Genomic DNA, 17516 nt, shown 5'->3' with positions numbered 1-17516 from the left:
TAACCGCCGTTAAAGTGGATTCTTCAGAATTGAGATCCGATGGTTTGTTCGGCGCAACGGTGTCTCACGAGTCATCGTTGCGACCTCGGCATCTGGTACGGAGGAATGAAAATTTTTCCCATAATTAGCTAGTGCTGGTAAGTGGTGAGAGAAATAAATTTGCTTAAAATCTGTCGACAGCTGCATCGAGATACAGGGAAAGACGGCCAACTGGTTCGAAGGGAAAGACCGTAGCCATGGGAAAGGTACGTTCGATAAAGTCTTCGGTCGGTAAAATTTTATCAGAGTTTCCGGAAAATTCACGAGCGGCAGCAGCGACCGTACGAAATCACACGATTGAATTTATCACGGCGTGTATAGGGCGTCAGTTTGCGATCATTCGATACCGCGACGACGATTGAAAATATAAGGAACGCGATATGAAAAAATAAACCAACTTCATTTCACCCCGGCGAATCCCTCGTGACTCGCGGTCTTTTTAGATTTTGAGATAAGAAAATGGTTCGCTTTTTTTTTCGTCAAATTTCAAACGTGAGTTTGAAACTTTACCCCGAAGAGTACGGGGTGAGAGCTCTTCGACGGACGGTCAATTCGATGATATATTCGGCTTTCTACTTCAACCATCGTACGATGAAAAAAACTCGTAATCCAGGCCGTTTCAAAATCGCGATTAGGTGAGCGAAGTAACGATGAACGAATGGTAAATGGGTTTTGAAAGGTAGAAAAAGTGGAGCTGAAATCCGAGCATTCGAGTCGGCCGTCAACCTTGTTGCGGATGACAACAGCGATGGGCCGTGGTGACGAACGCAATCAACATTTCACCCGACGGTCGGTTGCGCACGGTGTACGAGATATTGCTCGTATTCCCATAGCTATTACGGGCGTCTCTGATCTCTGAATTAAAATTTTATAGGAAGTAGACTCTTCGTTCCTATATTTACCCTTCCTTTCTCTTTCGATTTCCTATCTACAAGGTATATGTTGTACTCAGTTTTCTCCCGCGGGTTTCTTGATACAGGTTCGTCCTTTTTCCGAAATACACCACGCTCGGGTAAGATGCTCGGGTGGAGTGCTACGATCCCACGGGACGGAACAACGCCGCTCCTTTTATTTTTACTCCGACAATAGAGTTTCGGAATTCTGAATAAATGATCCCAACAGCTAACGGCGTCATCCTATACCACAGCTGCAGCGGTACTCGAAATAAAATAATTTCATCATCCTTGCAGGATATCTGCCGCGTCGGCCTACCGATTTTCATGAATTTTACCAACGACAATATGATCCTCCGTTCTTTGATATCAGAATCAACTTCGAGATGCTGTTGCGCGACTCGTGTCGCGTTATTCGGACGACGCGATATCGGGTGCTGGGAAAAGTATACTCCCGATCGCGACGGAGGTCCATGCGAAGCTATAATTCGTTGAGGCGATTTCTCGAACGATTGCGCAACGTCTGTCGCAGATGTGGACGTACCTGCTCCACCCCCACGATAACATCAACCCCCACCAGGAGTCTCCTATCAACAGGGTGAAAAAGTGGGGGTTCACATCCGCGAGAGACAAAAGAACATCACGCTAATTGCTACACGCATTGTTCGATCGCTTGTCTTACGGAATCGGCGTCGCTCGAGCTTGGAATCGGAGTAGAAATCGAAAAAGTTGATGAAATGAGCACGATTAAACTCACGTTCGGAGATACGATAATTTGAAATACCAGCGAATCGAGAAATTTCATCGGAATCACCTCGGCCGATTTTTAATTAACCTCTGGTTATCGGTCAGTGCGCTGGACAAATTTGTTCGGACTTGCCGTTGGAAATTTCGCGAATATACGTGAACGAGTGTGTTGATTCGATTTCCCCCGACTGCACCGATTATTCAAATGATTCGTATAACATCTTTTCAGTAAGTATAATTCTACAGTCGCCAGTTTATTTCTCACGAGAGCTAAGGGCGGTAAATCACGACCGAAGTAATAATTAGGAAGGTTATCGTTCGATTCTTTTTTCTATTTCTACGTCCGATTATTTCACGTTATACAGTTATCGCAGCTCGGATAAAATTCCTGGTAAATTTATACACGCGCGATTGAATTCATCGTAAGAAAAGAGTAATATTTCCACAATAAAAATGTATCCAGTAATATCTAAGAAGACGACTGGAACTGACAAAGAGTCGTTGAGAATTACAAAGATGGAATGACGGGACACTCGAAGTATCCGATAAATGAGTAGAGCATCGTCATGAAAATGGGAAGTAACGAGAATCGGTAGGTAGGTAGGTACGAACGTAGGAGATGGTTCGCTGTGAGCAGCAATAGCATATTTCTCGCAGCGTTAACGGTTCGCCAGTTCGATCGAGTCGGAATTGAAATAAATAAGCGAGAAATTGAGAAACGAATGGAAATTCGCGTTCAAGCACTGCTCTGTACATCAGATTCGCCGTAACTGTAATGTGAGAACTAACTAGCGACGGTTCTTCTTCCGCATCTTATTTTCCAACAATCAATGTGCACGGGATTAGATAACAATTTTACGCTTCGCTTCTTATTTGAATGTTTTTTTCTTTTTTTTTCCCCACCCCGACGCGGATAGCTGCCGCGTTTCGTTCCGTCGAGGAACGCGCTGTGATATACCACGATAAGCATTATATACCAAACGGTTTAATCAATTCATAAATCCTTCCCCCGCGAGAGTTTGCTGAATCATTTTCAATCCCCTACAGCCTTAAGCCGACAAAGTGAATCTCGCTGCCGTGTAATTTCACATTTCGACCGTCAAGAGGCTGAGCATATAAAAGACTCGGGGAATAACCAGACGCTAATTAAATTGACAAAGTATCTTAGAACCTCAACTTCATCCACATCCGCAACAAACTCGTTACGTGACGAAAAATTTTCAATCTTACTCTCGCTGTTGGGGAAAATAACACCCCCAACTTTTGATGCGCCATCAAGAATCGCAGTACATAATTATGACGCGTTTCTCCGTTTCCAGAGCTCGTACAATTTGTCTGGCCAGTCTGTGCCTACGTCTGTCCGCGACGACGTCCACCGCCGACGTCGAGACGTCGACGACGTCGCTGGACTATCAGAACGAATGGGTTGTCAGGGTAGACGGAGGTCCAGAGATCGCCGCCCTGTTGGCTTTGCAGTCCGGTTACAAGCATTTAGGTCCGGTACGTATCCCACGCCCGATGCATATCGTACGCGAGGGGGAGGGTAGGAAACGTCGGGTGCACCACGAAAGCTCGACAGCTCGTAACGTCCGACAACCGTTGTAATTTTATGCCGCACCCTAGCCGGTCCATTTGTTCGAGAAAGTTAGCCTCGTACAGGTAGAAATGAAGATGATTGGCTCTTCGAACGAAATGGCGGTGCAAAAGTTTCACTATAGAGATGAAACGGATTCAATTGTGTAAGCATTGAAACGAAGGCGACGCGAAAAAATAGAACGCCCGTAGTACACGCGGCGAGGCGAATCGTCTTTGTGCGTAATAATCCCAGTCGGGGTCCGCGGAGCACGGAGAAGGAATTTAACTATGTACGGATGTGTGATTCTAAATCGAGGCGAATCGCTACGGATACCTCACTTATCGAAATACGTGATTGGCAAACGGAGAGGAGTGTGAAAATAACGCAATTACAACGACGAAAAAGGGATGACGTGGGAACTTTCTTTTTTCATTCGTCGCCAGACGGCCGTTCGATGCTGCGGGCGTTAGGGTAAACAGATATCTTAAAGTCTTACGATCACGCCACACGTACTCCCGCGGGGGTGATAATCCGATAAGAGTCAATTTATTTTCAAGTGTTCGCCAAACACTCTCAACGCTCGACAACCGTGTATAAAACCGACATCCGCTTCGCATAAATTTTTCCCATAGTGAATATATTATCAACGCGTGTGCGAAGATGTACAATCGATAAATGCAGATTGAGCGAGATATAGTATGTACGTGCGAACGCCCGCCCGCCCCCGTTTATAAATATATATTACATACGTTATACGTATTGTTTTTCTATTTGTGATTTATTTCGTACGGCAATTTCGTATCCGCAGACTCCGGCGATATCGCGCAACTTGCTTTTGAAAATTTATATCCATAGCGTTTTAGTGGTAGAAAAAAATTACGACAGCCTCCGTGTATTTTACCTATATCGCGAAGCGAGTTGTTGTTGTTGTTGTACGCTGCGGATGGAAACTGGAAAATCACTTGGATTACTTTTCCATCACGAACCGCAAGGCCTGTGATAATCAATTTCTATAATTGGCAGATCCACGACTGCTCGTCGTTTTCTTTTTTTCTCGTAAACTCATTCCCCTTCGGGCCAGACGTAAGAAGAAAGGGTCCGCAAGTTTTTCCCAACTTTGATGAACGAGGATCAAGTATTAATGCAGGCGACGCGAGTGCAAAAATAGATGGTAAAATTGTCGGTGTTCTACGGCGCATTGCGGTATACACGTAGCAGCGGTGCACGGTAGGCTTAATCGCGAGAAATAAGCGCATACTCCCGCAAGATGCTAAGCAAAATATACACAGTTGGTAGGCGAGCGTATATTCAATGCGCCGAGCAGATTGCGGTTTCCAACTACTCGTCTGCCGCGTATGCCGGCTGCGGTGGAATTCCGGAGCAATTATGTGGTACCGTGTAGGAACATTAATTAGTCGAAATTTCATCGAGTGACTTAAATCTAGGTCGACTTTTTTCATTTCACACTTTTTCCGGTTCTCCCGTCTTTCTCGAAATCAGCCGGAGATCGTATCGCATATATCGAAAGAACAGAATTGATTCAACGTGGCAGGGGTGGGTCGGCATCACCGGTCATCGTCGATGTACTTTGGAATCGGAATACGGTTGAAACCGTGACGCGTACCGAACGGACTACATTCATTACAGGTCCGACGTGAGATCTCCCTCAACAAAACCCGTTGAGCTTTGCAGGATCGACGGTACGATCCGGGAGCGACTGTCGTTCGTTTCAATTAGAGCGGAGTCGCTGAATCAGCTGTCCCTGCTTTGCATTGACTTGTTTCCGAAGTATCGCGTCGTTATTAATTGGGAAGCGAATTCGTTTGCCTCTGCTCTAGACGGTCGAACGAGAATCGAAGCGATTCCGAACGCGATAAGCCGAAGCTGAGCGACGCCCTCGGACACCTGTAGTTTGTACGGCAAATTAACACGAGCGGGTTAGTTCTCCGTTTGGCAAAGGAAAAGTTGAACCGCGATTTAGTCAAACGTTTATACAACCGAAAATAAGACAAGCGAACGCCTCCGTTCGACTATCTTCCCCATTTTAGCCAGCTCATTCATGTTTATACGACTCCTTAAGCGCCGCTGCTTTCGCAAAGTTTGCGGGGATTCCACCTCAGTGCCAAGAATTCTCGAAGCGGCGGACCGGAAGGACCGAACGCGGACAATAATAAGGAAAGCTCTCGGGATATCTGCTCCGTAAATTGTAGGTACGACGAACCCTCGCGGACTCCTCGTGCCCCCTCCAGAAGCGCGAAAAATCTGAAATGCCCAACTTTTGGAAGGTATCGAATTTTTTCTACCCTCGTAAAAAAGGCGGCCCAAAGATATTTGTAACTTTCGCGAAAATGCCGTACGAGAACCCACCCGAATCGCTAAGATTTGCATCTCGCGGATGACGATGCGCAACGCGAGAGTTTATCAAGTTCGCATAAATACGATAAATACGAATACAAAGAAAATGGAGGCGAGCGCGACGCTCTACGAATCTTCGATTGAAATAAGAAAAGTATTCTCCGATTTATCACTTGGGCTTTAATTCAGTTTCGTAGAAGAAAATCTCATATCTAGTTCCCAGTGGAATAGTTATACGGGATTCGGAAGCGAGAGCGTAAATATTGATTGTAGGTAGAGGATCGGAGGAAGTCCCTAATATCGGTCAAAGTATATAATCAAGAAAATCCGCGAACCATGCGAAAGCATTCACAAACTGAAACACCGAAGTTATATTATATTTGGCAGCCGAAACAGAAGAGCGTACGCGCTGGACCGTAACGTTATCGTTATACGCAAGTATATTTGATAAACGGAAGACCCGATCGAGTATCGGGCGCTAAGAGCCGCACCGTCGGTTTTCCAAGGGTCTTAGTTTCGAACGTCGATCATCGGACGAGTCGGGCTAATTGCCAGCGATGGCCGACACTTTTCGAATGAACCGAACGGAGCATAGACGACCGTGAGACGTAGCCGTAAGACTTCGATATCCTCGTCGCGGGGGTCGGAGACATCGGGCGAAGGGGGTCGCGAGTTGGAGATTATGCGCGGCAGTTGGAAATTCGATCAAAACGAATGGCTGCCGCCCGTAGCGGATCTGGGTCGATGGAATTCGAGGGAAGGCGAACGTCCCCCCCCCCCCCCTCCCAGCCCGTCCCTTTTCCCCTCGGTTTTTCGGGGGATCCCCCGACAACGGTGATCTCCGCCAAGGTCAAAGCAGTTCGAAGACGATTGATAAATTTCGGTGATTTAATCAATCGCGATTCGTGAGGTTTTACGATCGAAGCTTCGATACTCCATAAAGCCGAAATCCATAGCCCATTATACTCCGCTCAATGATTACACAGTCAATCGACGGTTGGGAGATATAAATTGTGTTCCAATAACGGAAAGTGAAACACGGAACAATCGGGGAGTAAAGAACGAAAGGGAAGAAAGCAGAGCGAGCTACGTTATTAGACTATACGAACGCCGTTGCCATTAGGTTTTTCATGGGAACACCGCGTTTGGGTATGGTTAATCTTGACTAGGCGCTGGCGGGGCCGAAATGGTAAGAAAAGTTGGAGCTGGAGGAAGCGAGGACGAGGTGGCTGGCGGCAGAGGGAAAGAAGGGAGAGCAAAGATAGAGACGTTCGGGTTTTCATTGGAGGCTGACGACGCCTGCAGGGGGCTTAGGGATCCGGGATTACGAGAGACAGTTGGGAATCCGATCAAAACAAATGGACTGAGAAGATACTCGGCGGGCGTTCGGGGGTTGGAGGTGGGCCGGGGTGGGCTGGGCTGGGTATACGTATATGCCGCGCTTTCGGAGGGGGATGAGTCGGCGGTGAAGGAACAGAGAGAGAGAAAGAGGTGTATAAAGTAAGGTGGGAAATCTGAATACCGATAAGAGATATCACGCTGATGCAGAAGTAACGACTTTGCCCGATTCTCGGCTACCCTTGCTTTCGTTATACTCGCGTCTCTACCTATTTATACGACGTTTCTTCGTATCCGGCTCCGCGAGCCGGTGCAGCAACATCCGATAAACTCGCCTCCACCCGGAGTCGTGGAAATTTCCATTTCACCCCTTACGCGATCATTTCCTGCATCGGAGCTAGGTGAGAAACCAATGAAGGATCAAGCTCCGTCGACTGCGATCCCAGCGTTTCGACGAGGCCCACCTTACGTACGACCTTTTTTTTTTATTACCGCACCGCGACGTACCGTACCTACCAGGAGCCAAGTGTATCCGTAGCCTTTCGGGACTGACGTATCGCGTACAGGAGGTAGATCTAGATTCGAGAAGCCCCGCGTGGGATTTTCATCCTGCAAAAGGGGGAAAAGGACAGAGACGCGGAGTCAGACGGCGCTATATCGCGTATCGACGCCACAGCTGGTCGGTACACACCCGACGTATCCGCGTTACGGTTGGCACGCGACGCCAGTCCCTCCTCCGTCCAAAGCCCCGACTCATTGCCAGGTGGCGTCGCGTGGGCCCCCTGATGGGGCGAAGGGTCGCCGAAGGGAGCGGAATGGGAGAGGGCGAGGAGAGGCACGTGCGCCCATACGACACTCGGTGTAGATTCTATGATGTATAACGAGTAGATATACGATAGGGTACGTGTGTGTGTGTGTGTACCTATAGGTGTACGCTACATTCATTGACAGAAGCGCGACAAGCGGCACTTCGCCAGCTCTGTACGTATACCTCGTAGAAAGCCAACTAGCGGTGGATGATATCCTGATGCGAGCGTCCCTGGTATGATCGTAGAAAGTCGAGCGTCGGGACGCAAATTTCACCCCCAAAGTCACGGAACCATCCCCAAGGCGGGCCAGTTCCTACGTACCCGCTGCGCCCGGTCAACCCTGCCGGTGAATCGAATATTGATTCAATTTAGGGGTAGGTAGATCGCTAGATGGGTGAGTAGCCCGGAGCGGAATACCTTCTCGCATTATCTACGTACCCTGAATAGGCCGCGGACGACCGATCGATTATTTCGTTTTGAATTTTGTTGTCGCGAGTCGATGTTGAACATGCGTACGCAAACTTGAAAGCATACGGAATAGTTTCGTCGTCAAGTCCAGCCGAAAGAAACCGGTCGCCGATTTCGAATTCGCGAGGTAAAGACAAGGACACAATTTTTGTCAACGCGGGTGAATTTTACAACCTCGATGTTGTACAATATTATGATACTGTTAACGAAGGTGCTGGGATTCGAGGACACGTATTTATGGCACAAAGACAACCGTCCTGCACATCAGAAGCGAGGACAACCACGGTTCGAAACGACCCTCAGCTCGCATGCAAAGGTAAAACATTTGTTGAGTTTATCTTCGGCATTCGTGACGCGAATGAACTCTTGACGGATTCGTGTTCCTCGGGTGAAAATACGTTGAACATCCCCCATACGATCAATTTTCGAAATACTTCATTTTTGGCCCAAAAATCGAAAAAATACAAAGGGGTACCCCTTGGATTTTTTTCGATTTTGAGGTGAAAAATCAATAATTTTTCTACGCCTGTTTTGTATGCTATTCTTATGTATTTTGATCTCAGGAATCCCATTTCACAAGTTAAATTGATCTATCTGTAAAATTGATCGAGTTATCGCAAATTTTTCACTTTTTGGAGCAGAAAAATTGAGATATTTTGAAGGGAAAAATTCGTAGCTCAATTTGGACGACGGATTCGTGTTCCTGGGGTCAAAATACGTTAAAAAAGTGTCATACGATCGATTTCAAAAATACTTCATTTTTGGCTCAAAAATCGAAAAAATCCAAAGGGGTACCCCTTGGAGTTTTCTCGATTTTTGGGTCGAAAATGAAGTATTTTTTTCAATTGGATTTTATATGCTATTCTTACGCATTTTTACCTCAGGAATTCGACTCTGCAAGCTAAATTGATCTATCTATAAAATTGATCGAGTTATTCCCAATTTTGGATGCAAAAACTAAAATTCGAGTATACCTCGATCAGATTTATTTCCGACTTTCCATCAAGTTCAAAAAATATTTTGGAGAAAGTAGCTCGTTTTATGTGGAATGCCCCATATGTATATGAAATCTGCCGCGCACAATAGTTGTGAAACAAATTTTACCGCTCTTCCGGATTTCATTTCCAAAATCAGCACAACGGGAGCTTCTTTAAATGGAGTTTCAGAAAATATCGAACAAACTTTTAAGGTGATTTGGGCGGATCAACAAAAGGTTGTACACCGAGACAAAAGAGATCACCTGCATTTGGTCCAAGACTTTGAGGCTGAACGACCGTTGGTCAGGGAAAAACGACTTCCACCGGAATCGAATGCAAATGAGTCGACCGTCAACGCGAACGGCACGCTTTCAAAAAATCTACCGAAGTTGAAAAAGCGTAAAAAGAGGCTCACGATATGGAATCCCAAAAGAATCGTGGGTAAAAGACGCGACAAACGTTGGTACCGAGACACGAAGGATTCCGAAATGTTTAATGACGAGCTTTGGGGACAAGAATGGTACTTGGTAAGTTCTGTCAGCAAATTCTATCACATCGCACAAAAGTCAGTCAAATTCCAGGAAATGTTAATTTCAACTGAGGCGCGACATTTGATTTTTAGAATATTCCAATCGAATAAAGTCTGCTCTTCGTTGGCTACGAGTTTCCGACCGTTTTATTCGTATTTCCATAGTTACATACCTGTCTATCTTATCGTAAAAATATCAGTGCCAACGTCAAGGGCGGTGGTCAAACACGGTCATATTGTACGTTTATCTACTAAACTACCAAAAGCCGTCAAAAGCTGAATAAAGCTCGGGTGCGATATGCGTCTAAATTAAACAATGATCGATCTTCGCCGAAATGAGTCAGGTCCTCATTCCAGATCTCCACCAATTTCACTAGTTTCAGCGATCGCGAAATGAATTGCCGTACGCCGATCGCTATCAGAATTTCAAACTTTTCAAATTTAACAAAAAAACAAAAAAAAAAAAAAAAAAAAAAGGCAGAGAATCATCCTTCGATAACAAGCTCGAAATATCGCCCTCTTTCGTACCTAGCAAGACACGCGAACCACGAAGGACCTTCCAAAGCTCGACCTGAACGTCCTTCCTCTTTACCGGCTCGGGATAACGGGTCGTGGTGTTCGGGTGGCGGTACTGGATGACGGCCTCGAATATACCCACGACGACTTGCGCAGCAACTATGTAAGTATCATGCAGAAACTGATTTTCACCGCTACCGAGAAAGCTCGGAGCTTTCTTCGAAGCTGCCGATCACAAAACAGGGTGCGAACTAACTCGTTGTCCCTATCGGAGCTTCAGATGGAATTTTTATTTCTAGGACGCGGAAATCAGTTACGACGTCAACGAAGGTGACCCGGATCCGATACCACGATACGAGGCAACAGGTGACTATAAATTACAGGATCGCAGCATTTGCAAAACTGAGAGAAAAATGTACAGGATTCACCTGGAATTACCATCCGCTGACAGAAATTCGGTCGCGAAAATAAGCTCTTGCGATTCGAGTCAAGAGAGCTTTTCGACATTTTTCAGATATTTGCTAATCTTCGGTTATTTCAAGCTTGCATCGAGGCTGGTTGAAAAAACGAAACTGCAGTGGAAAGAAGCTTACCAAAAAGCATTGCGTAAACATCGAATGAGAATTAAAAATAACGCGGAGGAGAAAAACCCAAAGTATCAAAGCTTTTTTCCGCCCGCTTTTACAATTTCTGGAATTTACCGTAAGATTGTACGCGGTACGACTGGAGGTGGTCTAATCGAATCTCTGTGCGCGCGTAATCTCATTCCAGGAATAAACGGTCACGGCACAAGATGCGCGGGAGAAATTGCCATGCGAGCTAACAACGGGAAATGCGGAGTCGGCGTAGCTTTCGGAGCTTCTATCGGCGGTATCAAACTCCTGGACGGCGTGGTGAACGACAGGGTCGAAGGAGAGGCTCTCGGGTATCGCGCGGACCTGGTCGACATATACACGGCGTCCTGGGGCCCAGCGGATGACGGGAAGAGCCTCGAGGCGCCCGGTCGACTCGCCTCCGAAGCTCTCCGCAAGGGAATCACCCAGGTGCCGTAGCAGGACGGAGTACTCCTTCCAGCTGTTATTTTATTACTTTTTTAGTTGCCATTACACATATAGTATAACATACGTAATACGCGTCGTTGCTCAACGGAAATGTAAGCCGGGGGAAATCCTTTACGATCCTAAAGGGATTCACTCGCTGGTTTAATATTTATAGAAGGACTTGCAGAATATCGTCTCTGGCTCGGTAGAGCGCAGGTATATACCGTTACATACATATTTATTTACATGCGTACATATAGACACGTGGCGAGTACCGGGGCGGTTCGCGGAGGGTGATGATTTTTATTCGCGTAGGTAAACTTTCGTCAAAGCGAAACTCCCGACTCGACGTTACGTACGTACGTACGTACCACGTTTCCCGCCCTACGTGATTCGTGAGACAAAAATTTTTAAACAAAAAACGTCACTTCATCCGTACCCGAATAAAATATCACGGAAACATCTGCACCGAACAATTTCAACCGATGAGTTTATCAAGCAAGAGGGAAAAAAATGGATACTCGGGAATGACGAGCGAAATGTTTTCGTTTCGTTTTTTCACCTTTTCTCGGAAAACCAATATTTTAAAAGGATAAAAACTGACGGGAGGCTCGCAATTATAAAATATCGCGCCTCTCGCGAGTCTCGGAGCACCTGCAATTCCCCACGGCGTACGCTACCTCGTATTTATAGACGACGAAACGCACGCGTGAGAAATTATTCACCTCCAAGGTTCATCGCAATTACATAAATTACCTCTATAGATAATCGTAGAACGTACAAAGGTCGAGTCGGGTTTCAATTAGTCAATTTTAGGGGCGTGACGGTAAGGGTAGCATTTACGTTTGGGCTTCCGGAAACGGGGGATCTCGAGCCGACGATTGTGGATGCGACGGATACGTTGGGAGCATCTACACCGTAGCCGTGGGTTCGGCGAGTCAAACGGGGAGATTTCCATGGTACGGCGAAAGGTGCCCCGCCACCCTCGCTACCACCTACAGCAGCGGAGCTTATCACGATCAGATGATAGTGAGTTGACGATATTGTTACTACGTATAAGTATACCGCGCAATACGTACAAAGGAATCGCTACGAATATTGTCAAGACTCCCGTCTCGTTCAAAGTACGAGGAATAAATATTGCCTCGCGTTCGTCGAGTCGGCAGAGATAAAAAAAAAAAAAAAAAATGATCCCGGTCGTTGTGGCGTACGGCCGCGGTACGGCTCGGAGTCGGTATACGTGATATTTTCACATTTTCTTATCCGCGAGCAGCCGGAATATTTTATTACACTACACAACGAGCTTAAAGACACGCCACAGACGCACCGACGTTGCACAGAAGTTTTACCAGTATTACACGTACCCCCGCGCACGCGGAGTGGGGGTTTTATGAAATTCTTTTCCTCGACGAAGAAAAGACGACGCAACATATTTTCTTCGACTTCGCCTACCCTATAAAACTGTAAGCCACCTCTTCTTTCTTTATTTTCTCATCCCGCTGCTTCGGTCGTTCCCTTCAGCTCCACGTACAATCGGCGAATATTTCCTAGCTCAACTTTTGTCATCGTTCCTTTTTGTTTTCCTTGAAAAATCAATCTTGCGCCAACCCTCTCAGGGACAAAGTAGTTCCGCCGTATACTCGATGTACGTATGTAGGTACAGCCGTGTCGAATGGCATATCATACGGTGCGACGAATCGCTCGGGAATTTAACCGATGCCGTTTCTTACCTTCGACCGAATCGTCGCGAAGAAGAGTCCTCTCTATCCGATTTAATTCTCGACGTCCCGTTTTCATTTTCCAGTAAATAAACGTTACGTATTTTTCAGGCTACAACCGATTTGAGGAATACCTGTACCACGAGACACACAGGGACGTCAGCTTCGGCCCCTTTGGCTGCTGGAATTCTTGCGCTCGCCTTACAAGTCAAGTAATTATACACATACGCCGTAGTATTCCGATATCATCGTCGAAATTACCCCGAGGCGGACGACGTACCTAGAAATTAAACAGACCCAGACATGTAGAGGCGGAGAGGACGACGTAGGATCCCGTTGTAATTACGTCAAATTATATACATACATACATATACGTAAGCCTGTGGGTATTTCGTACCACCTGTACGTATCAAAATTCTCACCATACTTACAAAGGCGAATAGCAAATTATCCCGAATAAAATTGTAAGGGGCGAAAGAGTGAATTTGTTGAACTTGGATGAGAAACAAAAGCATCAAAGCGATTTTCTTACGAAACTGTGAAACATGTAGAGTACGTTGAACGATCGAACTTCCGTCGGGTATAAAACTTGGATTACAAGACGTAACGCAGCTATGGTTGAAATAAGCCCCTTTGAAGATCGCGAGAAGCCCGGGAGATAACAAGAGAGTACGCCGGTTACTTTGTGGGATAATCGCCCGAGGTAAACGAGCCAAGTTGCATCTTTAAAGAAAAACTTGAAACTTTCGGTATACCGCCTATATGTTCCCATGAAAATTCACAAATAACTCGCGCTACCGCGATGCCCTACCGGAATCAGTACGGGACGCGTTAGATCCGAAGTTGCTTTCGGTCCGCAGCAGCATCGACTCATTCCAAAATTGCGTGGGCTTTGAAATGCCCCGAAATATTTCGGAGCCAATTAGTAAAATAAAACGATGTATCGTCGGGCCGTGCAAGTGTTCAAAGTTCATTCAATTGTTGTGATTTCTATTTTCGCTTTGAATCTTTTCAGCAAGAATTTAACTTGGAGAGACGTACAGCATCTGGTTGTCTGGACTTCGGAGTACAGCCCTCTAAGGTAATTCCATCATAGGAGAAACATTAAGATGCCTGTTCCCGATGCGTAGAATCGAATAAGCCTTCCAACCGGAAATCGTTACACTTTCTCAACCGCCCGTTCAAATATCGCGACACATTCCGTTCCAAATCCTACCACGGCTTTCATGGTTTGCAGGTTGTTCCGTGTATACGCACGGGTACACGGAATATTCGGGGTCCTTTGTCGCAAAACTCCACAAAGGACTCCGGGATCTGCCTCTGGCTGAATAATCTCCCCGCCAAAACCGTACAATGTAGTTTATTATACGCATCACGACACGCGAAGCGTACACGCGACGTACACCCGAACATCTCGGGAGCGGAATTATCAAATTTCCCTGAGCATTGATCGCGATTGTCCGAAAATCAGGTGAATTTTTTTACACAGCTATCGACGGATCGACGCTTCTTGAGATTCGCATTTCGAAGAATAATAGAAAAGTAACAACGCGACGGTTAGAAATGTGAACCAATCGAACGGAATTGAATCCATCTCGAGCTTTTCCTCTCCGGGTCCGCGTGCACCTGTAAACAGCGTCGACATTTTTCTCTCCGTGTACCCAATTAACGATAACAAACTTCTTTGTGGTTCGAGCGACAATAGCAAACCCGTAACACCCCCTCATTATTTGAAATGTCCGACCGACCGTACCTCTGAATCAACGGCGTTGATAAAATAAGCCCTGTTGTAAAAATTGTTACCGAGGAACTGAAAAAACAAAGAGACGAAAAATATATAACGGCGGTGGTGCCGGTGGTATATACTCTCTTCGTCTCTATATACGCAGCATCTGAATATTCATTTCACTGAAAGCGTATGCTCAACAAAGGTAAACGTAGCCAATCCCGAACTTCCAAAGTCTTAATTCGGAAGGACGAACGATTCCCCGTGTGCTCGTCGGTTCTCCAAAGAACTCGGCTGTGCACCATATTCTATTCCGACGAATGAAACCAGGTTATGGATTTTCACAATACCCTCGCTTCTTCGCACAGGGAGAACCCCGGATGGTTTAAAAATGCCGCTGGCTTCTGGTACAATTCGAGATTCGGTTTCGGACTGATGAACGCCTTCTCTTTGGTTACGACCGGATACAACTGGACCACCGTACCGGAGAAAGGAGAGTGCAACGTGGAGCCAGACTACGCGTGAGTAGAGCTTGGATGCTTCCTTCGCCCTCTCTTTTCAGGACGAACGTTACATCCGCACGTGTCGGTGATTCGTATATCGTATCGAAGCGGAAAGCATGATTTCTTATTAATTTCCAACGAAACAATTACAACGACGAGGGCCTCTCCGTTGGAGTACAAATTTAGAGTTATTTATATGCAGAGGGCATTCGCAAGCCAGACGAGCTGTTGGGGGCACTTCGCAGCACCCACGCGGGAACACGGGAATCCTCGACGCGTCAAATACTGATGGGAAGCACCTCCGCGAAGCTCGTGTACGGAGTAGCTTTCCAAGTTTCTGAATTAAACATACCCACCAGGCGATATATTTCATACTTCACTCCACATCTCACCTCATCTCCATTCAACTTTCCACAAAACGTTTGCATCGACGACGAATATTGTTCTTCGGAAATCCAATTATGTATCGACGCGACCCGATCCTATGTCAAAAAATTGACGTCCCTAACGCAAAGTGAATAAGGAGAGCAAACGAAACGAAATCGATTCCTCTTTTGCGCACCCTCACTCGGCGAAAGAAAAAAAGCGCAAATGTAACTGATAATTCAGTCACCGTGAAGTAAACGTCTCACATTTTTAACCACATTGTGTCGCGTTCAGACCGACATTGATTTTTTTTTTTTTTCATCAGGGCGAACAAAACCCTGGCACACGACAGTCCGGTCCACGTTACATTCGCAACAGACGGCTGCCGAGGAACTAAAGATCAAATAAACCACTTGGAACATGTTCAAGTGGAAGTGAACATCCGGTACAGCGTGAGAGGTGCTCTGGAAATGCATTTGACGAGTCCGTCCGGTGAGAAAAGTTATTTTACATTTTCTTTATGGTAAAACAATGGAAAAGAAAAAGGAACACAAGTTCGACGTGAAATATTGACTCAATTTACGAATTCCAAGGAACGAAAGTCCCAATCTTGTCATCGAGAAAACTGGATGAATCCGGAGAAGGTTTCGTCAAGTGGAAGTTCATGTCCGTCGCTAGTTGGGGGGAAGACCCCCGAGGTACCTGGCATCTTCGGATCGCGGATAGGGTGAATAAATGATCGATTGTAAATTGTGATTTAATGACGAAATCCGGTATTCGCCTCTAGGTTGGACCGAAAACCAACAGAGGAACGTTGGGTAATTTGACCCTGATTCTCCACGGGACCAAAACGCTACCGAATCACGCAAAAAAAGGAGCAAGAATATACGACGACGAGTACAACAGGATCAGAAAAATGGTAATCAACCTAATCCCGCGAAAAATATCATATTCTCTCGCACGTTACAGAAAGGATGGAAGTCTGCACTGATTATTGAATTGCCTTATAGTTTTCAAAAAACTCAATTTAACTTTCGACGATACGTTATTACCCTATCGTTAAACTCAACTTCTTTTATGGAAAAATTATTCTCATTACGGGCATTTTCATACGTAGAACCAGAAGGATTTACCGCCCGTGGATGACGTACCGAATTGGTTGGAGAGAATAACGAAGTGGGAAAATGGACCCGAAACGGAGGAGCTTTTCGAATCACCAATAGAAAGAAGATGGTTGAACTATTTAAGATAAATCAATAAATCCAGAGTTGTGATGTGCGTACTTATAATATGAAAATGAATTGAATAAATTAATAAAACGACAACCGCACGCGCTGGCGTTTCATTCGACGATTGACGCGACTCATCGTACAGTCCGCATTGCTCCAGACATGCGGCGAACGTTTGTTTACCCCAAATATATAACACGCGTGGTCAAGCCTCTCCGTAATCGCGACGCTTGTCACGGTCACCGAACAAGGTCGACGGCTCACAATTAGTTTTCCTTCGTGGGCAGCGCGAACTTCGCGTCCAAATAAATTGTAAAAATGAGGAACGATCTCGGAACTTGATCCCAACATTCGAAGTTGCTCGGCAACATCTGACGCAGGCACGTCGGGCCGTTCGGTCACCGTCGACGTCAAATCATCCCCTTCACCGCGTTTACCGCTATAGTACGAGCTATCCACGTGCAGCTCGTATAATCGCTGGCGCTACTCCGTCAAGAACGGCTGTGCAACGACCTCGAAGTGGTCGTAAAAATGGCTTGAGCAGTCTTCGACCCTCGCTACGCGTGCCCTCGGTAAGCCCGCACGCGTAAACACCCGTTGTAGGTTGTAAGCGGCCTTTGAGTCTTTATTCAAAACACCGGGGGGTTGAATTTCGCCACTGAGTTTTCAACGGGTGTAGTCAAGGGG

At 46.1% G+C, this 17516-nt stretch overlaps 1 protein-coding gene across 1 annotated transcript; it reads left to right on the top strand.

Annotated features, from left to right (window-relative positions):
- The first annotated feature begins 1583 nt into the window (after window positions 1-1583).
- Window positions 1584-16930, top strand: LOC105693339 (neuroendocrine convertase 1-like). Its single transcript, XM_012413181.2, has 15 exons — window positions 1584-1907; window positions 2999-3179; window positions 8437-8541; window positions 9415-9729; window positions 10264-10410; window positions 10547-10613; window positions 11019-11290; window positions 12104-12316; window positions 13117-13217; window positions 14021-14086; window positions 15100-15252; window positions 15926-16092; window positions 16194-16327; window positions 16388-16519; window positions 16718-16930. Exons 1-15 carry the CDS (start codon window positions 1885-1887, stop codon window positions 16850-16852), a joined length of 2211 nt encoding a protein of 736 aa, XP_012268604.2. The 5' UTR covers window positions 1584-1884; the 3' UTR covers window positions 16853-16930.
- Window positions 16931-17516: the final 586 nt, after the last annotated feature.

The sequence above is a fragment of the Athalia rosae genome, chromosome 1, assembly GCF_917208135.1.
Source record: "Athalia rosae chromosome 1, iyAthRosa1.1, whole genome shotgun sequence".
Classification (NCBI taxonomy): domain Eukaryota; kingdom Metazoa; phylum Arthropoda; class Insecta; order Hymenoptera; family Athaliidae; genus Athalia; species Athalia rosae.
Note: the sequence above shows the minus strand (reverse complement) of the source record. Positions and strands in the feature narration are given on the sequence as shown.

Excerpts from the sequence above, each read along its gene's own strand:
- LOC105693339 (XM_012413181.2), top strand. The coding sequence starts at position 1,885 with ATGATTCGTATAACATCTTTTCA. Across the intron at positions 12,317-13,116 it reads CTTATCACGATCAGATGATA|GCTACAACCGATTTGAGGAA; the intron begins GTGAGTTGACGA and ends CGTATTTTTCAG. Across the intron at positions 16,328-16,387 it reads ATCTTCGGATCGCGGATAGG|GTTGGACCGAAAACCAACAG; the intron begins GTGAATAAATGA and ends ATTCGCCTCTAG.